Source organism: Vigna unguiculata, chromosome 7 (assembly GCF_004118075.2).
Source record: "Vigna unguiculata cultivar IT97K-499-35 chromosome 7, ASM411807v1, whole genome shotgun sequence".
Lineage (NCBI taxonomy): Eukaryota > Viridiplantae > Streptophyta > Magnoliopsida > Fabales > Fabaceae > Vigna > Vigna unguiculata.
In genome coordinates, this window is record NC_040285.1 from 3,736,669 (window position 1) to 3,762,419 (window position 25,751).

General features: G+C 32.7%; 2 protein-coding genes across 2 annotated transcripts; one reads left to right on the forward strand and one right to left on the reverse strand.

Moving 5' to 3' along the window:
• Positions 1–1,413: 1,413 nt before the first annotated feature.
• On the reverse strand, positions 1,414–18,216 carry LOC114189811 (probable sodium/metabolite cotransporter BASS4, chloroplastic). The gene is made up of 14 exons (XM_028078511.1): positions 17,894–18,216; positions 17,400–17,487; positions 17,160–17,267; positions 16,995–17,062; positions 16,247–16,325; positions 13,931–13,989; positions 13,728–13,796; positions 10,120–10,233; positions 9,799–9,820; positions 6,932–6,999; positions 2,655–2,740; positions 1,972–2,101; positions 1,732–1,833; positions 1,414–1,658 (listed from the first exon to the last, which is right to left on the reverse strand). Exons 1-14 carry the CDS (start codon positions 18,104–18,106, stop codon positions 1,587–1,589), a joined length of 1,278 nt encoding a protein of 425 aa, XP_027934312.1. The 5' UTR covers positions 18,107–18,216; the 3' UTR covers positions 1,414–1,586.
• A 4,855-nt stretch (positions 18,217–23,071) lies between these two features.
• Positions 23,072–25,484, forward strand: LOC114192602 (bZIP transcription factor 60). The gene is made up of 3 exons (XM_028082380.1): positions 23,072–23,501; positions 23,915–24,138; positions 25,007–25,484. The coding sequence occupies exons 1-3, from the start codon at positions 23,116–23,118 to the stop codon at positions 25,249–25,251; spliced, it is 855 nt and encodes a 284-aa protein (XP_027938181.1). The 5' UTR covers positions 23,072–23,115; the 3' UTR covers positions 25,252–25,484.
• The last annotated feature ends 267 nt before the right edge of the window (positions 25,485–25,751 follow it).

A 25,751-nucleotide genomic window follows, 5' to 3' on the forward strand; every position in this document is an offset into this window, starting at 1 on the left:
AATCAACCATAGTATAATCTTCCAACTGCATCTTAAGTAGTAGCTGTATACGGATCCTAGACATCAATCTTTATTTGGCCTCCCAATTAAAGAAATGGTTAAGGATGTAAATATATGATACTTTCATTTACTAATTTTTTTCTACATCATGTATGTAGTAAATATATATTTCAGTTTTGTAACGAATGTATATTTATAGACACCTACTAAAATAGTTTGTATATTTATAGACAACTACCATTGACTCCATCACATATAGCTCATTAACCCAAATCTTGATCAAATGTATTAAATATTAGTTCATATGCAATCTTACGAATTAATAATTTACTGTTTTCTTATTCAACCAATTTATGTAGTATACCCATCATAAATTATCATTTATTATTCCTAATATTATACATATAGCTATATAAAAAAAAGCGAACAGGCTCGAAAGCGCCTGTGTTTTCGCTAGTTTTCTATAAAGTAAATACTCCTCCACTCTTTTTTTTTTCTCTTCTATATTTTAAACAGAAGACACGTCTTTTGCCTTTTCTTCTTAAAAATAACTATTTCTGACTAGAATTAATTGTCTTTTCAGAAATTAAAATTTCTCCCATTCCAAAATATGATTTAAAATACAACCTTATTATCAACTTTTAAAACATAACTCTATTAAAAAAAATCATATTTTAAAGCAAAACTTCAATATTATTTTAAAATATATATAAAATAAAATTGTACTTTTTTTTCCAGCATAAAACAATACAACTTGTTCACTTGAAATCATATTTTCAAACGTCACTTACTCATACTTAGTAATTTAAGAAAACTATCTAGAAGGATAGAAGAAATTAATTATGTGATTATATCTTATTTTAAGAACAATAATTTTTGTAATTTTCTCTCTTTTTTTTTGGTACAATATGAAAAAAAAACTTTTCAGCAAAATTTATCTAATAATAAAAGTAAAATGTTAAAAAATAATATTCTTAAAAATGTATAACAATCATCTCATAAAATCAAAGGAACCAACAATTAAAAATTAAGTAGACACCTAAAATTAATTTACATATCAAGTCATTATTTTACATAAACCAATAAGGGTTGTTAGCCGTAACTTCCAACATTTCATTTTTTTTCTTATAATTTACGTCAATTTGACATATTTGTATGATTATGCAATATTATCTTTTAGTAAATCAATAAGGAAAAGATATCATATATAATATATAATAACAGTATTAAAATTGTGAATATTATTTTAATTTTTTTCTTTTGTATCGAGTGTGAGACAAAAACATGTTTCATAAAGTGAATGATTGTTTTTAAGTGATCTAGATTTTCTTAATCAGTTTGAAAGTAATTCAGTTTGATAAGTTGATTTCTTTTTATTACGATAGTCATTCATTGAGTTTGACCCTATCCTTATTTTCTTTATGAAAATTATCTTTATTAAACAATGAAATTAACATAAATCAGTATAAAATTGAAAAATGTAAACAAATAATCTATGATTAAATAAATCTACCAGCAAGTGATTTCGTCTTCGATATGCTTCACGATATGCCACAAACATGGATGATGACCCACATTTCCTCTGTTTAAGCCACCTTGACATTGTTGGAATTGTCTCGGGAACGCAAGAAGTTAACGATAAAAGAGTCAACAATAATCTACAAGGATTTATAGATCAGTGTGAGGAAGGAATATTAGAAACGGGAAAAAAGAATAAAAATATCAAGTGACCTGGTTGAGGTGTGCTGCAACACAAGGAAGAACAAGTAACCCAGATTCTCCAAATGCACCTTGAAGTGGCTCTATCACTGCTACCATCACTGGTAATGTTTTCTGAAAAGGAATGAAAACTTGTTTGACAGCAAATCATAATGATAACTATTTGACAACTAACTTGTGTGAAAGTGCCTCCGAGTTGATATACTCATTTCATGGGAGATCTGAAAGAGTAAAAAGTGATGGGGTTATTACCTGGCTTGCAACAAGTACGACTGCACTGGCATTTTCTTCTCGAGAAAAAATTGAGTTTCTACCACCAGAGATAACCGAGAGACTCGAGACAGCAATGATATTGAAAACCAATAAAGACAGATGAAGAAGTCTGCAATATATCATGAAGGACAATTTTAGTTACCACATTGCCAAGAAAAAGTTAATAGTGAATAATCCTATTAAATGCACACTATTGCTCTCATACGAAGAGAGTGCCAGAAAGTATCTCTATGTTGAACAAGACTTGAAATGAACAGAAGAAGACTATATAATTTTCTATAAGGTAAAACCATGATACCGATAATATAATTTTCTAATGACAATATGCTTTTTACCAATTCAATGGATCTGGTGTTATCCATGAAATACGGACTTAAAAACAGAATCAAGATATATGGGCACTCAAAACAAAGTGTTGTATGTAAATGCTAAAAGAACGTGTCACCTAGGGATACAATACTAAATATCTACAACTTCTTGACATAGGAACTCTTTTGTTTTAACTTTTCATTTTAGAATGATATACAGAATAAGTGTTAAATTTTGACTATATATTTATGTTACAAAACAAAAACTAGTAAAGAGAAAACTACCGGTAACAGGTTCCAATTATGTCATGATAAGTACACACAAATGTAAACTAACTCATGTGCCAAACATACGTTCCCAGTCCAATAGCCATGAGAAACACATTGGGCTTCACCATTAACAGCAGTGGCCTTGACCTACTGACCTGTATCCAAGGTACCTGTATGGCAATATTCTATTAGACTAAAATTGGCTTGTAATAATAACTTGATGAATAAATAACAAACCAAATGTAATATCTCATACAAGAGAAGGAAATCAATTCCAGAGAAACCTCTAGGACAAAAGCTTCATACATGATTTGTTTGGTTGGATAACTGACCATGTATGTAAAGCCTTCATATCAAAATAAAATGCAATGAACAAAGATAAAAGTTTAGCATATGGATGCAGAATTGGAAATATTTTAGTTTTGATCAAAGGTGTTCGGTTACAGGTATTACACTTCATAAACACAAACATAACGATTCATCAGCACAATTATTTTCTGGCCCTGAATGCAAAAAGTAGGTCCCTTGACTTTATGGCTTCAATGGGAAGCACAAAAACAATTTTTCCCAGTAAACTATTCTTGTTCACAGGGAGAAAAGACAAGGGGACAAAATGACTAGAAGGACTAGTAAGTCATTAATCAACAGTCCAGTGGTCATTAACTCGACTCGTATGAGTCAAATTGAATATAATTAGAGAAGTAGAAAAATTTTATTTTTTCCCATACAAAAGAATGTCGATTGCTGACTACTGGTTTTCAAAGATGAAGATGAAGGGAAGGAAGAGTATGCATTGTGAGAAAAGAAGTCCCACATCGATGGGAACTTACTTAGGAACTTACTTTTAATGTTATAAAAGGAGTTCAATGTTTCCTTAGGAAATCATCCCAAAAGTCTTTCCTTTCTATTCCTTTTACTTTACTTGCTTGAGAGAAGAATTAAGAGAGAAGGTTAGTTTCTCCTTTAAGGTTCTCCTTGTATTAGTTTTTCCTATTTCCAAGAGAGGGGTTGTCATTGTTTTTTCCTTGGGATTAGAGAGAATGGTATGTAATTTTTCCTTTTCTTGAATAAATTATATTCATTGCCTAGTATCTATTTTTGTTCCTTTATTTTCATCTTGTATTTTAGTTGTGAGTACTTGTGCTGGTACTCTGATACCCAACAGTGGTATCAGAGCTGTTGGTTCGTTTGTGTGATTATCTTCCGCTGCTATTGTCATTAGAATAGTGCTGTGATAGTGGATAAAGTGTGGTAGTGTGAAAGTGCATGTCTAGGAAAGTTCTGGCTAGGAAAGACTTGGTACTTAAGCGTGTCCATTAGTGACCCACCTCTCTTTCCTGGGAATTACCTGGTGCACTGGTTCACGGTCTGCTTCCATTGTTCCAGTAGACAGTACTATTCATAGTGAGAAGTGCATAAGTCGGTTTTAAGGCCATGACAGTAAGATACGAGATAGAGAGGTTCAATGGGAAAAATTTCTCATTGTGGAAACTGAAGATGAAGGCAATTTTGAGAAAGGACAATTGTTTAGAAGCAATTGAAGAAAAACCTGTCGGCATTACAGATAAAAAGTGGAAGGAAATAGATAACAATGCTATAGCAAATTTGCACTTAGCATTGGCAGATGCGGTTTTATCCAGCATTGCGGAGAAGACTACAACAAAGGAGATTTGGGATACTCTCACAAGCTTGTACGAGGTTAAGTCACTTCACACAAGAATATTCTTGAAGAGAAAACTCTATACTCTTCGAATGAGTGAGTCTACATCGATGACAGACCACATCAACAATCTAAATACGTTGTTTGCCCAACTTTCAGCGGCAGATTTCAACATAATTGAAAATGAACGTGCGGAGCTTCTACTACAAAGTTTACCTGATTCATATGATCAGTTTGTCATCAACATTACAAATTACAACGTTGCTGACCTCCTGCACTTTGAGGATGTTGCCGGAGCTCTTCTTGAAGAAGAATCCAGGCGAAAGAACAAAGAGGATATGGTGGAAAGTGCAAGGCAAATAGAAGCTTTGGTGATGACGAGAGGTAGATCAACAGAACGTGGATCTAGTGGGAGTCAGTCTCATGATAGATATCAAAGTAAGAAGCATCTCAAATGCTACCATTGTGGCAAAAGAGAGCATGTGAAGAAAGATTGTTGGCATTTGAAGAATGGAGGAAAGAACTCTGAGGCATCAACCTCACAAGGTTGTATGGCAAATACCTCGGAGGACGAAGATATTCTGTGATGAAGAGGAGAGATTTGGTAAGTCATGAAAGCTCAGAAGATCATGGCAGATGTGTATGTGCTTTTGGAGATACGTTGCAGGATGCTAATGCAATGGTTGCATCGACAAGTCAAGAAGAAGCGGTGTTGACGTGACATCATAAACTTGGGTATAAGTTAGAGCGAAGTTTGCAAATCCAGGCAGAACGTAATCTCTTACTCGGGCTCAAGAAGGTTGTTTTACCTCTACGTGAGCACTGTGTGGTAAGTCAACAAACATAGTCATAGATCGCAGATGGTTAGTTTGACTACCAGGAAAAAAGAAAACACAAGAAGACTTGATTTATTATGATGTAAGGGAATCACCAGAGTTATCACTAGGAGAATCAAAGTTTACTTCAGGAGATTGTGGGTGTACTACATCAAGAGGAAGTCAAATGTGTTGTTGCCAGTTCAAGGAATCCAAAACACGAGTAGAGCTTGAAACTGGGGAAAATTAAGTGCTTGGGCTATGCTAACAATGTGAAGGGGTACCACCTGTGGGTCCCACTACCCACAAGGTTATTGTTAAGCAGAAATGAAATGATGCTCCAACCAGAAGGCGTTAAAGAACAAGAAAACTTGGTTTGCATGGTTGAACAAATCTCAGTACGGTTTAAAGAGGGCGCTCAGGTGTTTGTACCAGAGATTTGATTCCTTCATAAGCCTCAGTTACAACAGACTGGGTGTTTAGACCATTGATGTTGTATGTGGATGACATGTTGGAGGTAGGCCCCAACAAAGTTCAAATTCAGGAATTGAAGGCAAAATTGGCTAGGAAGTATGAGAAGAAGGACTTGGAACTAGCAAACAAGGATTTCAGGGATGCAAATACACCAAGACAAAAAAGATAGGAAGGTTTGGCTTTCTCAGAAGAAATACTTACTGATAATCTTGCGACGCTTCAACATGCAAGATTGCAAGCCAATTTCGGCCCCACTTTCTATCAATTGTTCCTCACGTATGAGTCCTAGTAGTGAAGCGAAGAGGATGGAGAAGTCTAGAGTACCGAGTGCATCGGTGTTGGACAACCTTATGTATGCTATGATGTGTACAAGGCCAGACATTGCACAAGCAGTGGAAGTGGTTAGTAGGTTCATGGCGGGTTTGGTGGAGAGCAGTGAAGTATTGACAAGAGGTCCTTAGAAGGAACCTCGGGTGTTGCATTACGTTTTGGAGGATCAGAATTATGTGTCAATGAAGTCTACGTGGATTCAATCCTACTGAAGTCTACCATATGAACAAGCAACATGAAGACAGAGAATAAATCATGGTGTGAAGATTTGATTAATTTCATCAAAATCTTCAAGTGGGAGATTGTGAGAAAAGAAGTCCCACATCGATGGGAACTTACTTAGGGACTTACTTTTAATGTTATAAAAGGAGTTCAATGTTTCCTTAGGAAATCATCCCAAAAGTCTTTCCTTTCTATTCCTTTTACTTTACTTGCTTGAGAGAAGAATTAAGAGAGAATGTTAGTTTCTCCTTTAAGGTTCTCCTTGTATTAGTTTTTCCTATTTCCAAGAGAGGGGTTGTCATTGTTTTCTCCTTGGGATTAGAGAGAATGGTATGTAATTTTTCCTTTTCTTGAATAAATTATATTCATTGCCTATTATCTATTTTTGTTCCTTTATTTTCATCTTGTATTTTAGTTGTGAGTACTTGTGCTGGTACTCTGATACCCAACATGCATCACAACAAATGTAAACATGTTATCAAAGGAGTCATGAGAACTCAATTGATATGTGAAGTGAACCGTGACAACATTCTAAAGGCTATATTAAGCCAAGAACAATACTACCTTGTTCAGAAACTGATGGTTATAATTGAGTTATTTATATTTAGGATGGCTCACTAGTGAACAATGATTAAATTTAATGAGCTGATTCTACTACATAGAATGCACCACTGGTCTGGTCCAACAATATAAACAATTAAAAGAAACAGCATAATGCATTTCATCATTCTTACAACTTAATATTCTGAACATGTTAAAAAGACAAGTCAAAACATATGCAATCTTTCCATCAACTTGGTGCAAGGAAAACCACCAACACAGAAAGGAAACAGGGAACACTGCAAAGGGATTGTTCTTACAATGCTAAGGAAAAGCGCACTGATTAGTGAGAAAAGCTTGCGGTTTTTGTCGACAAAGTCAGCCACACCTGTATGTTACATATAAAAATAAAAATAAAAAAATATTATTAATATATGATAATGTTATGGTGAGAAAAAAATAAGGAGAAAGTATGGAAAGGGAGAATAGCATATCCTTAAATGTGCAACAACTAAGGGCCTGATTGTTCAAGCAAAGAAAAATATATGATATGATTGCAACCAGAGATAAAACTAGGTTAGAGCATATGAAAGTGATCATAAGAAGAAAAAATGATAATAAGATAGGGTTTTGACTTTTGAAAAAGGCACTAAAACAGCCTTTTTAATTTCTATTTTTTAAAAGCTTAATTATTATAAATTTCTACAAACACATCATTTAACTTATAAAAGAAAAGTTTTATTATAAAAAGAAGCACAAATAATCATGCCCAACAGAGTTCTCCTATGCTTCTTCCTATCCACTAAAGAAAAGACAGACAGACAACAAAGGTGTACCCATAACATAAGATTGACAAAGACATTTTTTCTTAAAAGACAATATTTCTCATTTGCTCTTTTGGTTACTACAGGTCGCATTTTAGTGAAGCATGAAACTAACTAATGCTAATTAAAATTAAAACAAAGAAACTAAACCTGACCGAACAACTGCTTGACACAATACATCAAATTAATAAACTCAACAAAGCTACAATGTAGCTTATATTTGTCATATCTGTAATCAATGTGACATCCCATTGCACTCGCTCACAAAACTCATGGTTAGACATGGAGTGTGTAGATTGTAGAACTGAGCCCTTTTTAATATTGACATGGGAAGTCACAAGACTGGGTAAATTAGACTGGAGAGTGATAGACTCCTGGGAAGGCAAGGTAAGGAAGGTCTTGAAGATGAACTTATAAATTTATTGAAAGATCTTGTAATGGCATTAATAAGGGCAGCTAAATCCAAGAATTTGCATGAAATAGATAGCGAACTTGCACGTAAAGATGAAGCAAGAAGAATCAAGACTCGTCAATTGGAGAAGATTGGGGAATAAATTGAATCTGGGAAGATTTACTGTCTTTTGGGTTCCTGGGCAAAATTGGTAACATGCAGCCAGTGAAACACAGACTAGCGTGTGAGCAATGCTCAGTTTCATGGCCAAAACTACAGAAAACAGGGCAATAGAGGAGGCATTGGGCATTCATATGTTTGTGGTTACCCAGCTTCAATTAGTTGGAATGTTGGTAGGAGGACCTCATTTCAGAAGCCATAAGTCATTCACCATTACTTTGCTCTTTGTGAACTCAACTTGAACCAATCTGTAACAACTGGATTGATAAACACCTAAGAACTTAAGGAACTCAACCTCAAAAGTTAGTTACTAAAGAGGAAGAATTAAACACTTAAATATTCCAGTGAGTACTTAATACAACTCAATGTGAGATTTAGGCCCCATAATACCAGGTATCTATCAATTGACAGCCATGACTCCTCTGCTTCCTTGCACATTGTTGGTGCACTTGGGCCTCTTAGGTCTCAAGATATGACTTTCTAGGTAATTAGACTCTTAGGTTGAATCATGGGATCAGGTAGTTTTTAATATTGCACAAGGAAATCCATGGACCAATAGCTTTTTCTTTGAGACAGAGGAGGCCTTGAGGGTGACCCAATATTGAATCTGTGATACGCTATGAATAATCTTGAATTTGTTATAAACATTAGATATTCCAAATTTTTTCCTTATCATCCTATGTTCTGGACAGTTTTAGTTTTAATTCAGTATTCTACAACTCTTCCCTTAGTGATACTTAACTTTTTTGTTGGTCCAAACCTTTCACAACTTAGAAACCTCCATAGGTAACCCTTTCCAAGACACTGACAAAAACTAGCTATTGAAGGGGAGAACCAAATACTTAATTACTCCACCTGAGTATCCCATACTTCTTGATGTGAGACTTGCGCACTCTACAATACCCAAGTCTCTATTATATATATAAATCTATTGTCATTTTGTCCAAGGAAAATTTCCTTGCAAGGAAATTATCATTGAATATGCTAGCTTCAATGTTTGATAACCATCAGATTTCTTAACAAAGCCTCTTAGCCTACTTATTCACTATATTTTTCACAAAGTTGGTACATAATATTTTCTATGATTGGGGTGGAGTTCTGGTAATCACAAAGGTAATTATTAAAACTTTGGAAACAATAAACTTTATGAAACATTGGGAAATTATGAACTTTGAAGATAATTCAATCCTTTATGATTCTAGTATATACAAGTTGTATCTATTTACATATATCATATCATAATCTCAATGAAAAATTCTCCAGAAATTCACAAAAAGTATCTCCTGAAACTTCTCAGTCACTAATTTTAAGGAAGATTCCGTCGTCTTAATATTTAATTTAGGATAAGATTAGGCACGTTTCTTTACTTCGTACAACCTTTTAAGCACCAGGCTTTATCTAAAAGTTGTTGAAGAAATAGCCATTGCTGCTACTTTGACTTTGTTTTTTTGTTTTTTTTGTACCTTTTTATTTTGCTTTACATTATTTTATAGTGGATTTCTGTAAGAACAACATTTTGAAAATATTAAGTTGACCAGCCTTATCTTGACATAAAGAAATGACAAATGCGTAGAGATGATGACAAATGACATGCAAGTAAATAATCTAATAAGAAATTATCTACCCTATAACTATTAGATACCACTTTGCAACTATGACCTCCAAAGAAACTCTGCATTACAATTTCGTTCAATTGTCAGTTATTATTTCATTTAATAATGTCAATAGTTATTTTATCCATCAAAACATGTGAAAACAAGCTACTTGAATAAGCATAAACAGATGGACACACCTTTGAAAGATTCACGTAGAACCTGCCCATTCAAAGCAACAAAGAAGATTAAAATACTTTTAAGAAACTGATGTAATAAGAATTTGGGCAATCAGCTCGAAAGACCAAATAGCAAACGCCAAAAAATGTATTATACCGTCAGTAAAGTGTACATAAAGAACTAAATTCGAAGATATTTACTTCACAACCTTTTGAACATAAAGAACCCAGCAGTAAGCCCACACAGAGAAGACACGTTTTTGGTGTCCAGAATCAGATCACCTTGGAATTATTCAAACAGCATCTACAGTATCAGGTATGTGAAAAAGAAAACCCAATTACCTTTCCCAAGATAAGGGGGATTAATATGGTCAGAACTAGACTTTTAAATAATTGCTTGATAGGTAGAGCTACTCCAACTCCAGCAGCTACAAATTTTGTGATGGAAAGTGGAATCTAAAAGATAAAATATTATCATAAATATAACAAAAACTATAATTAAATTAGATGGAGAAAATGTAACAACAAAAATATTGAAATAATATGGACTTGATATGATGAAAAGCAACAAGAGATAAAATATTAATTTTATTACTTTTTGTGAGATGTGATATATGAGGCTGATGCATAATGATAATTTAATCGTGTTATTAATTGTTAGAAAAATCAAGAGAATAAAAGTAAAAAAAAATGTTGTTAATCTCCCTTGTGTCTATATTTACATTGACAAAAGTCGGTACAAGAAAGATAGACCCAGCCCATTAATACAAGATAACAAGTACAACAAAACTTATGTTAAGTGCTAATTTAATACAACCAGTACAAGTCCCGTCCAATACTACTAATATAATATGTGGGCCAACAGTATAAGAATCCCAATATTCTAACAAAACATTAAATGTGAGAAAATAGAGGATTATAGAGGGCTGGAGGATGGCCCCATTATCAAAATTGATGCTTCTCAATATGACATTTTGTTACTCTAGCTTAATATGCAATTTCCTTCAGTGTGTATTCAATTTGTTAAGATATCTTCACATATCTCTATTCCAATAATATCTCAATAAAATCTTGTAGGACCTTCAGAATATATTGTTTATAATGGAATGGCATGAAGGAAATACAACAAAATGTCATCAGGAATTTGCATATTAAAAATTGTTAATAACAAAATTACAAATAAGAATTGTTTCCAAATTATTGAAACAAAAAATTCAATAAAAACTTAATCAAGTGATATATTAATAAGTAAATTAAAATAATTTCATTTTTCAGTATTTAATTCTTAAAAGTCAACTTTCTAAAAAAGTAGTTGTATTCGATCTTTGTAAGGCCCATTAAAAATGTTTCATTTCTACCTGCCCTAAATTTAAGGGGTTGCCCTTGTGAGTGGGCCTAAGGGCTGGCCCAGTAGATAAAACCATCCTTCGTTGCCCTAAGTCACACTTTTCACTCATTTTCATAGAACCTAAGACTGCAGCCGTCAACCCCCTGCTAGAGTTTGCTTTCACTGTCACGTTGAGCTAAGAGAGCTTGTTACCCCATGTAAGTATTCCTTCTTGTTCGTGCTGGTTCCTCTTCACCTTTTCGTAATTTCAGGTAAGAGCTTCTGTTAACTCCATTTCCTGGTTCTGTTCCACCCTGTTTTCAGCCCCATAGTTCATCCTTAGAGTTGTTGTGCTCGTTGTCGTGCCGTCTGGGCCTCTACTAATCTTTTCCAGGTACGGGGAAGTTAGAGTCAGTGTCTTGATTGTTTTCTGAATGAGTTAGAGTTTGTTGGATGATTGTATGCACTGTATGATTGTGTTGAATGCGTGAACGACCATGTACTGTCTTTTGGGTGCGAGCATGTGATTGTTGCAAGAGAAGCAGTGGCGAGATCTGTCAATCTCGTCCAGGCGCGAGGAACTCGCCCAGGCGAGACTTGCAGGTGCAAACCAAGGGTTTCGCGAACCCTTGCCCAGGCGGAGGACTCTGGTTTTGAGCGAGGCCAGTCTCGCTCAGGCGAGAGCCACTCGCCTAAGCGAGGAGGAGTGAAGGCCTGGAATGCTGCTGTGGTTTAGCCCAGGTGAGAGACCTCGCTGTTGGGCGAGAGGTTGTCTCGCTCAGGCGAGCCAAGACTCGCCTGAGAGAGCCTGCGCAAAAGTCCCAGCACTAGTCGTGATCTCGCCTAAGCGAGAGTCTATGGCCTAAGCGAGAGTACCCCTCTCGCCTGAGCGAGGGCTCTTGGCTTGAGCGAGATACACTGCAGGTTGGAGGACTTTGTTAAATTGGTAATTGCATTGCTGGTTTATGATGTGTCTTGTATGATGTATGAAGTCTGTGAAATGAAAGGCATGGTATGTTCTGTATTATAAATTGGTTAAATGTGATTGAGGGATCTTGGCATGTGAAATTAATGAATGGGTTGGAATTAAAGAGGCATGATATTGTTATGAGATGAGGCCCTATACTCATGGAGTGGTAATGACCGGTGGCATGGGTTCAACACGTGATACGAATGAGGATTCATTTTCAGAGGTTGGTATGAAATTGTAACCATGATTAGTGTTCTTTGATTGTTGACGTATGATTTTTGGTCCGTGTCATTGTGTAATTCCTTGGAGCCTCTAGGTGAGTCCTCCGGAGTTGCGCTTCAGTGGTCGGGACGTAATTCCATGACCCCTGTTAGTGGGTGTTCATGGTGGTGCCCCATCTGTATAGTCTAATAAGGATTCAAGGTAAGGTTGCATCCTGACACTCTAAGGAGTCAGTTAGTCTCACTTAGAGCGGACTAACTCCTGTGGTGAGAGTAGCAGGAGGCCCGAAATTCATTAAGGACTAACCTTGTCGTGAGGGAAATGGATTCATTGTAACACTTGTAACATATAGCTCGGGGGTGAGCAGAGGTATCCACCACAAGTGCAAGCATCCGCTGAATCCGACCAGACTATATGTATCCGGATGAGTCGAGTCAGGGTCTAGTGTATTGTTTGAGAAGTCAAAACATGTTTGGATGATATATGAAATGCTTGGATTGTGTGATGATATGTATCTACTTGATGAACTGTTTTACTCTAGCTTACCCTGTTTGTTGTATGGTTGTCTTGTATGTGACTCTTCTTCTTGCAATGATCATCAATGTAATTGATGGGGAGCAGATGGACGAGGTTCTCGCGGTCAACAAGGCAATGGCGATTCCACTGCTTAGCCATCTGGGGTGGACTTTATTTTCTTTATGGGTTTTCTTTAGGGCTATGGCCCATGTATTGCTTTATGCCTTACTACTCTACTCCCATCTGTTAGACTATTATCTGGTTTTCCGTTGGCATCGTGGTGTGCCCAGTTTGTAGGGGTTGTGTTAAGGATCCCAGGACTACGCTATAGTACTATCTTTGCGTGACGTTTCTTTTAATTTTCGCTTAATAATTAAATGGGATGTTACAATCTTATTAATAAGTCATGTGATTATGTTTTTATTAGATTTTTAATTACAAAAATTTAAAATAATCTTTCTAATTTCAATATGAAATTTTAATGTATTTATCTATTTTATGTTATTTAATGTTATTTTAAAACTTTTGTCACATAAGTGTTCAACAATTTCAAATTTTTACTATAACAGAGGGATTTGGTTGTAATGTATTTACCCAAGAGGTTAAATGTAATCTTTAACAAATAAAGGAGGGTCTATATCATGAGGAAAAATCTATAATAAGGATATTTTTGCCAGTTATATACAAAAATAGAGATTTTGGGTTTAAATGTATGCAGCATATTCACAAAACAGGAGAGGTTTGTTCAGATTTTAGGAAGATGTTTTGCATTTCTTATGCAAAATACACAGTTTAGGAGTTACTCATCCCTAAATTTCAATACAGCCATATAATTATTCTGCAATAAACTTAAAAAGATGAAAAACCGAGATTTAATTGAGGATAATGTTAAATATGTAACTCTTTATGACTCACAATCATTATTCCTAACAAGTTGGATATTACGGTCATTGCAAGAGCAAGCGCAGAATTTCCCCCAGCAAGCTGCAGAATCAAAGTGAGAAAACTCAAGCAAAACTCAACTTGTTTACGGGTACTAGATACAAGGTATATAAAATTTATAAGAAAAGAAAGTCAAAAGGAAAGCAAGAAAGGAAACAGAATATAACCATATATACCTGGGTAAGTGCGACACCACTTGATAATGTAGTTGGCATACAGCTAAATATAGCCAGCCCTGTAGAGACCCAGAAATTCATATCTCAAATTGAAAATATTGATGACTAAGAAAGCCAACCGTCAACAGCTAGTACAGACATTACTGGGAATCAATTGTTGGAAATGTGCAATATATGATACCAAAATGGAAGAGTGAAGTACCTGCAAGTGTTGATCAACAAATAGAAACAAGGTAGAGTTTTATAATCATTTTATAAAGCACAATCACAAAGTATTTGGAAAGCAAAGAAACAAAAAGGCTAAAATAAGATAAAATTAGAAAACCTTGCTATGAATAAACAAAAGCATATGTCCATCCATCCTCCAATCAAACAAAAGTTCAAAAAATTGTTCATTTGATGAGCAATACCTATAGTTTGTTTTGCATGACTTATTATATTGTCTAGATATATGTCAAGCTCAAAACAAGGTTTGCCTCTTTGATGGTTTGTTGCATTCATCTTCTTCTCTAATAGAGGTAGCTCCTTCAATATATCACCTTCCAATGGCGCCTTTTTCAATATATGGAGCAGAAACGTAACTTCAACAACTGTACAAAATTCAAGATATATCCAACCATGTCCCCAAGCATTTTCTTTACTTTCTCAGATTGTTGTATATAAGCCAGTTTCCAAAATTATAAGTATCTAAATCAAATTATTTTCTATCATTTGTAAATAGTCCATTTGCATATTCTTTACAAAAAATGTTTGTCGTCTTCAACAAGGAAAACACTCACAAAGCTCTCAGAAACTCCAACATGGCAACTTCAATGAAGTCGCAGCGTATAGTTTTAGGTATTAGTCTCCATATAGTTTAATCTCAACACATGATTTATGTATTCACGTAATAGAAGTTCAGGAACCACACACCATAACACCTTTGCAAGTTGATACAACCAGTACCAAGAATTAAAAGAATCATTTTAGGAGTCCCACATTTGATTAAGGCTTAAACTCAACTTTTTAACACTAACAATACCTGTCCCCAGCAAAAGATCCACCACTTCCTTAGGCAGAGAATAGAGAGAGAATGAGGAAAGGCTTGTTGAAGAGCAAATGTTGGCTCCTAAATATCTGCACGAGGAGGGAAGTTGTGCCACCTAAGCAAAACTTATAAATCATCTAATCCTACCCAGCTGATATCTGACACATTTTGCTGGTTGAACTTGGAGCTCTATGTCATCTGCCAAGGCCAAGGGCAGAGATCAAACAAACTGTGGTGTACTAACTACCTTCTTGAGGGGGACCCATGAAAAATTGGGTGGATCTTGCTATCCTCTGGTAAATCCAGCTTGTGGGTTATCTGACCTATATGGGCCATTAAAATGAGGAGTGAGCTAATGGTTAGGTCTTTCAGCCAACGAGTACATCTTGTAGGGTTAAAATTTAAGAAAAACTTAATCTTTCACAACATAATACACACCTCTCTTATGCTTATTATCTTGTATTCTCATTCTATTCTAGGCCTTTAAAAAGTCCTGCCTTAAGTCATCAAACAGCTCATCACATTGTCATTTAACTGATGACCTCTTCCACTATTGAAGGAATGATTGCCCCTTTCAACAATAAGGGTGGATTGCATCCATACAAAATCTTGAAAGATGTCATTTAACTAGATGCATTATATGTAGTGTTGAACCAAAATTCTACCTACATAACACATCTAGCCAAGACTCTGGTTTAGTTATCACATACACTGTAAATAAGTATCTACTGACAGTCTAAGGGCATGCCTACATAACCTATAGTCTGACATAGGCCTAAGTTCTGTATTTTATAGAGGTGCGCATTTTTTTTCTGACATGAGCCTACTAGTATATCAATATATTGTGCTAAAATTCGATAAAATAATAATAGAGCTAGTCATTGAACACATGGTCAAAGAAGCACCCTTTAAGGAAAATAAACCACCTAAAATTTAACCATCAACTTAAAGCAGAGACAAGTTTCAATGAATCAATGCATATCAAAGAAAACACAATCTTTCCAATAATGTGGAATTATTTGAGTTACTATACAGTATGTTATATCTGCAAACATGAAGTAGTTCTTCAACATAGAAATTTGAGTGTCTTAAATATGGAAAAGAAGTCTATAAGGTAACACAATGCAGTCAAAATTTAACTAGCAGTTATTCAACGTTTGACAAGATCTCAGCCCAGTAAGATACAAATGTGGTGACACTAGCTTAAACAATAAAACTACTATAAAAGTATCTTGGAAATGGCTAAAACCGACTTATGCTTAAGGTAGAATAGAAATAAATCGTTAAACCTGTAATAAATTCCTGGGGTTGGAGCTGAATTTGCAATATTATCCTGGAAAAATATGGTGTAAGAAATAAAATAGACACCTGCAAGAAGAACCAAAGAACACATTACACATTGGAAAATACATAAAAAATAACCTTTAAAATTTTGTAAGAAATAAAATTCATTTTTCAAAGAGTTCAATGGTGTCAATTGATCCATGTAGTCAAACCCATCTAACAATATGCTCAATCGCTGCTATCGTACAAACAATATGACATTTAGTTTTTCAAGTTAAAACTGCTATTCTTGATCACGAAATTAGAAAGCTGAGACATATTACATTCTTTTTCCTTGCTAGGAAAAAGGACATAACGTTGACGATTGTTTCAACAGGTTCAAAATTTTTGTCTCGTATCAACAACACACACATATATAAACCACTTATCAGAGTAGACAAAAGGAAAAATGAAACAAGTTTCTCCGATGAGATAATATTATCCCATGCATAAGTTAAAAACAGATTTTGGAGAAATTAATATAAGAGAAATTTTACAAATTAACTTACAAAATTTTAAATATTATATATTATATACAACTTCATAATAAATTTGCAGCATGATCAGTTATATTCCAATTAGGAAAAGTGAGCCCAGAAAAAGGCCCTCCAATCAAATATAGATAAGATTTTAATCAAAAATAGGATGACCGGTCGAAACAGGTTGCGGTGAACCAGCCTGTAAAATTCATTCATAAAAATTTTATGTTCATACAAGCCCAAAGAGTCCAGCAGGCCATGCTTCTACAGCTGCACCAATTTCTTCACTACGCAACATCAATCCTATACGATAAACCATAATAACACCTTGAGATAAGGGTATTATAAAATCAAAAAAAAAAAAAAAAAAAGATGCAAAAGACTATCCACGAAAACTAACCTGAGATCACAAAAATTCCAAACGGACCAATTTTTGACACATTAAATTTATCAGCAGCACAACCAAGACTAGGATATGTTAATCCTAATGTCACTGCACTAATCAGAGCTACACGTTGCCTCAAAAACACAACCAAATTTGTTATCCATTAGAACATAATCAAAATGAAGTAAACCATAAACAAAATCACCAAAAAAAAAAACACGAAATCTGAAGGGACATGATAGAAAGTAGAGCCACCTAAAGGTAGAACGTTGCTCCTAGCAAATTTCAAAATGGGTTCCAGCCAACTCAATCCTCCCGCCGCTTTACTTCCATTGCCACCAATCTGAATTTCCAAAATTAAATTAATTAAAAAAAAAACTCAAAAGCTCAATATTACATCACCACAACAACTCCATTAAATTACAGGATGAATCAAAATGTAGGTCTAAATAAATTCAATTCAGGGTCACATTTAGTATACCAAAACCTTCAAATCTGAATTTACTGCCAAAATCTTTCCAAAGCGTCAGCCACCTCATTCATAGCCTCCTAGTCCACTCCACAACAACAATTGGGTCCAACATAAACTTTATTCTAAAAAAACCTTCATTTTTTTTTCACCACATTGAGAAAAGGAAAAAAAAAAAGAATTCGCTTTTTTTTCTCCCTAAACTTGGGAACTAACAGATTAACATTTTTATTAATTTTTGTTTTCTCAGCCGATAGCATAGGTAATGGAAAGAGAGAACCTGCTGCGAGCGATCACAGGCTCTGATGAGTGCGGGTTTTAAACGGCGAGCGACGGAGCGAAGAGTTAGGGGTTTAACGGCATGGTGGTGGCGGTGAAAGGAGGAGGAAGTGGTGGCGGGAAAGCGCGAGAGGGTGAGTGAGTGCGCCATTGGCTCCGTGGAATGCAGTGACTGGACTCTTAACAGTAATTGGGAGGAAGCTGATGCGAACATTTTTCCCTCTGGATTGTGTCGAGAACGAGTGAAGGAGTGAGTGAGTGAGTGAGAAAGTTGAGGAATGGTGGTGGTGGAAACAACGTGCAGACTCTTCTTTTGTGGTCACTTGAAAGTGGACTTTGTAGTCTATCAAATTAATAAACTTTTTAAATATTCTTCAACTGTAATTTATTATTTGTTTTTTTTTAGAGGAATGATTGCAATATTTCTCCAAGTTTCTTTCTTTTGCAACTCTTTATTAATTTCAACCTTTTAAAATTAATTTTATAATGTACTCATCTAATTTTTTTTTGTCAAAGAGAAATTTTATGTAGGTTTATAATTATTGTCAGGTCATATAATTACTTTTTTATTTTATTATTATAATTTTTTTTATAATTTTTTATTATAAATAATTATCTAAATTCAAAAAATAGTTATCAAAAGAATTAAATAATTAAATAATTAAATTTAGATTGGGGTAAAAATAAAAATATAACTATTTTAACTTAAAATAATAATTAATAAAAAATAAAATTAATATATATAACGATTTTTTATACATATATTTAGATTTCAAATTTTTCAAAATTTATTTTTTAGTTTAAATGAATTAGATTGAGATGATATTCTTGTAAAGAGGATGATAGGGAAAAATGATTAATTTTATATAAAATTGAATATTTGTAATGCATTTAAAGTGTTTTATGCATGAAATAACCTTCATGTTTTTGATAAATAATGGTTATTGAATTCATTTATTTGCCAGTATTCATAATTACTCAAGTTAGGATGAAATATAGGAAAGCCTAAATGGTTAAGAGTTTATTTTGGATGGGTTCGAAACCTATTTATTTAGTTATAAAGTTCCAATTCTTTCATGAGAAAAATGATTTTATTTAAAATATGAGTTCAAAACGTGATCAATTATTCTTCACCTCTATAAAAAAAAATTCTATATATTTTTTAAAATTTTCATTTTATCCTTTATTATTTAAATAGAAATATTTAAGAATTACAAAACTTGATTACTACCAAGATACATCGTAATTTATTTTAGTTAACTATTTATATATCATGTTTTGTTTTAACTAATAATTTAAATTTAGAATTTGTTTGATAATATTTGACGTGTTAAGTGTTACAACTAGGACAAGAGTATCTTAAGGTGATTATCATAATAACAGAAATAGTGTTTATAGTCATAGCGCAATTATATATACTTCGGAGTATGCAAGTAATGAATCATGTAATATGAAATTATCAAACTCCATCTTGTAATTGTTTATTCCAAATGGTTAACATTTACAATACCATGATATTACTTTGAAGTTGTTTCTCCTAAACAATAAACAATATTGTTGAATTTGAAGATGAATTTGAAATGGAAGATTTAAGAAGAAAAATAGATGAATATGGGAATATTTGAATTAAGTGAAAGATTATGTGATTTAAGTACATTTAAGATGAAAGTTTGTATATAATGTGATGCATGTAATAGATTAAAAAATGTTTTAATAAATAAAATTATATGATTATTATTTTAGCCTCGTGGATAAATGTGATATAAATTTAAATATAAACAATAAAAATTATGTTAAAATGAAATTGAAATTATTATTTAAAATTATTATTACTAACGTAAACACAGATGATGATATTATAATAATTAAGTTAATATATAAAATAAAATTATATTTATTAAAAACAAAGTGGAATAAATTGAAGAAAAAAATTGTTAATGAATGAAAAAAAAATATTGTTAAAATAGTTTTATAGAAAACATAAAAAACTAACTAAGTAAATTATTATATTGTAAAAAGTAAATTAGAATAAGTAATTATGGATTCAAAAGATAAAATCCTTTATATACGTAGTAATAAAAGTTATAAATTATTATTATTATAATAGATTTAAAAAATAATGGAATAGAATAAAAAAACTAAGAGAATAAAAACTACACGAGCAATAGCATAAAAGAATAAAATAATAGGGCTTGAAAAGGGAGAATCGATTTCTTGAAAGAGGGAGAATCAATTATGTTTTCTAAATCGATTCTATAACTTCAAAAGGGGTTCTCCTTAACTAGGATCGATTCTTCTCTCCCTAAGTTGCTTTCCTTTTCAATTACATTTTATGTGAATGGAATGTGAAATTGTCACGCTTGAAAATCCAACAAAAGCAAAAGGTGATTAAAATACTTAGAAAAATGATTACACATTTTCAAAATAAAGACTTAATTAAGACAACTTACTTCTATTTTTGAACAGATACGAGGCTTAAATTATTATTTTAACATAAATTTATTTTATTTCACTTCAATTCTCCTCATCTGATAGAGGATCAAAATCTGAGCCTCTCCTTCAAGTTTGTGTAAGATCATTTTATGACTACACCTTAACAAATCTAAAACAAAAAGTTAAAAAGTTCATAACTTGTGGTCATTGTATTTAAAAGTTTCCCATTATTGAATTATATGATGTATTTAAAAGCTTGTTAAATAAATTAGTTTTAACATGTCAATCTCAAACAAAGGAGAGTACTAACTTAAAGTCATTGTTTAAAAAGGTAGATTAGCAGTTTCAATCTATCAATATAGTGTAATTTATCTTACTTAACTTATTAACTCATAAAAAAAGAAATGAAATTGACTAACCTATTTCAGTACCGGTTTAAAGGTAAAATACTTAAAGCATTAAGGTTTCTGAAAAAAAAAAACTTAAAAAATTGATGATACTAATATTTTTCTATTAAATTAATTATAAAATTATATTTAAAAAAAAATAAAATTTTCTTTAATACTAATATAACTCTAAAAAAATTAATTATAAAACAATGTTTAAGGCAGAAAAGGACAAAAAAAAATGACACAAATATCTCTCTATTAAAGTAATTATAACTTTATGTTTGGAAATACAATTTAATTAAATTACTATTAGTGTCAACTAGTTTTTATTTATGTTTAAACTGATATTCAATGGGTTAATTTTTTTAATAAAATTATAAATTTGTTTAGGAAAAGAGAAAATTTTTTCTTATATTTCTTCCCTTCTAATAATTTTGATTTCATTTTTTTCTTTTATCTTTTGGAAACTTCAATTTTGATTATATTTTCTTCTTTTCTCATTATATGATTTTAATTTTTATTATATTTTTTTCATATATTAATTTCACCCTGTTTCTTGCTTTCTTTTATAATAATGTTTTTTAGTGTTTTGACATATTTCATTAATTCTTTGAATCTCATATGTTCATATGTACCTTCATTGATGGTTAGTATATTTTTTTTTCTAAGTTGATCTGGTTATATTGATATTATTTTTATTTTATTTATTAAATTTGTATTAAAATTAAAAATATGTTTTTTTTGTCCGTTTTATTTAGGATTAGAGTTTAAAGTTCTAATTGAGAAAGAATATTTTTTTGATTAATGATTAATATTTAGTTGAGACTTGAAGAAAATAAAAAGAATTGAGACCTCAAGTAAAAGTCTATGACGAAGTTTACTTTTTTAACAACAGTAACTAGGTTTTATTATTTTAAATTTTAACTTATTCTTTTTATATATTTATTTTTAATAGTATTTTACACATTATAATTTGTTTGCTTCGTATAAAAATATATAAATATGTCAATTAAAAATTTGAACCAAACTATCCATAAATTCAGAATAAACGAAAATTGAGACTTTAATTTTATCACAAAAAAGAACTATAAATAAATTTATAAAAATACATAAAAAATTGAATTAAAAAATACAAGTGAGTGTTGTTTAAATGAACAAAATAATAACTATATATAAAATAAACAACAAAAAAAACTAGTCACTTGTAATAATGGATCTGATTCTCAAACTTTTATGATAACAATTGAAAATATGTAAAAAAAGTTAAACATGTTAACATTATTATCTATTTAAAAAATATTAAATAAATTAATTTGAAAATTTTTTAAAATAATTTTTGCATAAAAAAATTTAAAAAATAAATTTTAAATAAAATGTCTTTTCTCAAATTTATTTTAGTCTTTCAAAACTTTGAATCGTCCCTGTGTTTTTTAAATACGAATTAAGATAAAAAATAATTTAGAAAAATAACTTTTATATTGTATTATTTGAATGATGTAAACAAAAGTAATATTATAATTTAAAATCATTAAAAATAATAAATTAAGTTTTTAAGGAGATAAATAATAAAAAATATACAATAACTAAAAGGTAATCTTAAATAAATTATAAACATGCATCCAAATTAATTAAAAATGGGTTAAATATGTTTTTGGTCCCTCAAGTTTTAGTGAATTTTGAAATTAGTCTCTTATCAAAACTTTATACCAATTTAGTTCTTCATCTTTCAAAATGTGTAAATTTAGTCATTTTAACTAAATTTTGTTAAGTTTATCTGACATTTCAAGCACATTTCAAAATGAGTGTAAATAATTTAAATACTATGCGCTTGAAACGTCAGATAAACTTAACAAAATTTGGTTAAAAGGACTAGATTCATGCATTTTGAAAGATAAAAGACTAAATTGATCAAAAATTTTGATGAGGGACTAATTCTAAATTTCGCTGAAACTTGAGGGACAAAAAACATATTTAACCCATTAAAAAATAGAGAGTTAAATATTTAAAAATGTTATAATAAAAAATTAAGGATCTACACCTCACACTTTAATTCTTCCACACGTTTTGTTAAAAGAAAAACCCATTTTAAATTTTAACCGACCTTTTCACCTTCTAAACTTTTCATTTTAAAATCCAATATGGAAGTTTCCCCCCACTTTCTTCAAACGACAAAGAAAAAAAAATTGTAAAAAATAAAAAACAAGAACAACTCTTGGTGATTCACACGAGCCACGTGTAAAAGGATGCCACTATACGCGATTCTATTGGTCCAGTGACGCCACAAACAAATCCACGCGGTTCCACGCTTTTCTTCTTTTCCTTGGTTCCCAAGTTACATATACACACACAAATTCCCAATAAATATATTTTTCTCCCATTTTCAGTTCAATTTTTAATTCCTATGGACACTCAAGAAGAAACCCTACTCACCCAATTCGATTGGGATTCGTTCTTCGACCAGGTGCCGGAATTCGACGCCCATGATTTTTTGCAGGATGACACCGCTCCTGTTAGCGTCGCCGGCGACAATCCCTCCCCGAACGACCCCGTTTTGTCCCAGATAGAGAACCTGCTCATGGCCCACCCCGAAAACGACGTCGTCTTCCCCGAAACGCCGTTGTCAGAGTCGTCTGAGTCCGAGTTCTACAGGCTTCTCGAGGAGATTCTGGTGGAGCCCGATGAGGGGCCGGAAAGTGAGCGTTCCAAGGCAGAGTCCGAGGAAGGCTCCGAAAAAGATAGAACCGATGATGCAGTTCCCGATGAACCCACCTCCAAGAAGTTAAAAAGGTAAAAGGAGACTTTTTTTTTTTTGCAGACGGTGTAAATTTCTTAGTCATTTGAAGACAGTTTGTAATATAATGAAAGGGTGTGTTTGGATGAGTTTATACAGAAGAAAAACATGAAATTAACTCTTTAGTAAGTTGAAATTAGCTTATGTTTGATGTAGTTGGTTACATACTTGAATTGTGGTGGATGTTGCACTTTGCTATATAATTTTGTATCAATGGAATATAATGAATGTCAATGTGTTTTATTTGCGCGAAAAGAATTGTGTTTTGAGAATTTCGATGTTGATGGTATGGTTGTATCGTGATTGTTGGTTCATGAACAAATAGAGTTCGCTGGAAACAAAAACCGATGGGGGTGTTTTATGATGTTTGTTATGGTCTTGAGGGTTGTGTTCAACGTGTGTTTTTCAGGCAGTTGAGGAATAGGGATGCTGCTGTGAGATCGAGGGAGAGGAAGAAGGCTTATGTGAAAGACCTGGAGATGAAGAGTAGGTATTTAGAAGGGGAATGCAGAAGACTGGGGCATTTGCTTCAGTGCTGCTATGCTGAGAACAATGCTTTGCGGCTTTGCTTGCAATCGCGTGGTGCATATGCTGCTTCCATGACCTCGCAGGAGTCTGCTGTGCTCTTGTTGGGTAAGGCTTGCTATGCCAAGTCAAATTACTATTCTTCTATTGCTATTGCTGTTTTGTATTCGGCATTCATCTGGGTGACAATAGCAATTTTGCTTGATTATTTTTGGTTTCATGACATGGCCTTCCTCTCTGGTGATTTTCATAAATGAATTTTATGCTGACGGTTCATGTTTTAGCATCGTCGAAGCATTAATAAGTTATATAACGTTGTCTTGGATGACCAAAATTTTCGTAAACATATCTACAATCCATGCTAACATTATATTAAAAGCTGTCTTAATATTTTGAGGGGAGGATCGTTCGTATTTTCTTTAGGTGTTTTATTGTTGGTGACCAAGTAAGGTAATGCTATGATTAGTCTGTTCGTGTTTGAATTAAAAGTCATTACGGTTAGTTTAATCCTGTCATATAAATGTTCAAGTATTTAATATTTAATAATTCATGAAGTCTTTATAGGTAATTCCTTTATTTGGCCCCTACGCATCATTCTATTTTCTTTTAATCCTATGGCGAAAACTAAAACGGATTAGAAATTGTATATGTAGAGATATTACTAAAAATGAGATGAGGGACTGAAAAATCATTAAACGGCCTTTGGGTTTTTTCAGAGCAAAAGTCTCCCTCCTTTTTCTAAAATATAAATGTTCTGCTTATGCCAAAATCAGAATAAATTTATAACATGGAAATTCTTACCACTCACCAAGCAAGAAGATTCACTTTTATGCATGCTGCTAGACTGGAAGTGATTCTTTGATTTAATAAAAAAAATCGACAAGTCTATTGTGGACATCATCAATGAATATGAAATTTGATGCAGATCATGTTAATAGATGTCATTTTAAAGGTTTTGTTCATGTTAATGTTGCAGAACCTCTGCTGTTGGGTTCCCTGCTGTGGGTCATGGGCATCATGTGCCATCTCAGTCTGCCCCTAATGCTGTGTCTAACAGCAGTACTTCCAAGAGAAAACATCGAACAGAAGGGCTTAAGAAGAGTAACTCAAAAAGGTCCAGAAAGTAATATCTCCAAGTGTTTCCAGATGGAATCATTTGTAAAGAGTAGAAGATGCCGAGCTTCAAGAACAAAGATGAAATTCATTTTTATGATGTTCTAATGTTCTATAAATTCTGAAACATGGCCTATAAGGCTTTCTATACTCCTAGCTTCCTTGTTTCTTTCTTTCATTCTCTTTTTTGGTTTATATGTATTCTACATATAGGGTTCTGTGATATAGTTTGTCAGATGCTATGTTCATCACAGGACCATAACATGCTGCGTTCTAATATTTAACATGAAGGCTGTTTGTGGTTTTGGCAGTTTAGGTCGCATTGAAACTTGTTTGCACCATTTGATCCTATTTTTTTGGTTAGGTTGTTTTGGTTAATTGACCTGAATAGCTTGATTGTAAGTTTTCAAGTACAGACAGAAGTAGTATCTACACAAGGAGAATCTGAGCTTAACTAGGTAATGATATTTTGCGTATTAAAAGAATGAAGTATGTGGAAATAATATTTCTCAGGTTTTGTGTTGTTCAATTCAACCTTCTAGCAGATTCAGTAATGGGCGCATTTTTCCCACAGTTCCCTCCTTTTGTGGTATTCTATTATCACCCTT

Bases quoted from the DNA above. Each gene is read 5' to 3' on its own strand.
- LOC114192602 (XM_028082380.1), top strand. From the start codon at position 23,116: ATGGACACTCAAGAAGAAACCCTACTCACCCAATTCGATTGGGATTCG. The intron at 23,502-23,914 runs GTAAAAGGAGAC...TGTGTTTTTCAG, and splicing joins ACCTCCAAGAAGTTAAAAAG to GCAGTTGAGGAATAGGGATG. The intron at 24,139-25,006 runs GTAAGGCTTGCT...TTAATGTTGCAG, and splicing joins GTCTGCTGTGCTCTTGTTGG to AACCTCTGCTGTTGGGTTCC.
- LOC114189811 (XM_028078511.1), bottom strand. From the start codon at position 18,106: ATGTTCGCATCAGCTTCCTCCCAATTACTGTTAAGAGTCCAGTCACTG. The intron at 17,063-17,159 runs GTTAGTTTTCGT...TTTATCGTATAG, and splicing joins TGGAATTTTTGTGATCTCAG to GATTGATGTTGCGTAGTGAA. The intron at 13,797-13,930 runs GTATATATGGTT...TTGATTCTGCAG, and splicing joins GTGGTGTCGCACTTACCCAG to CTTGCTGGGGGAAATTCTGC.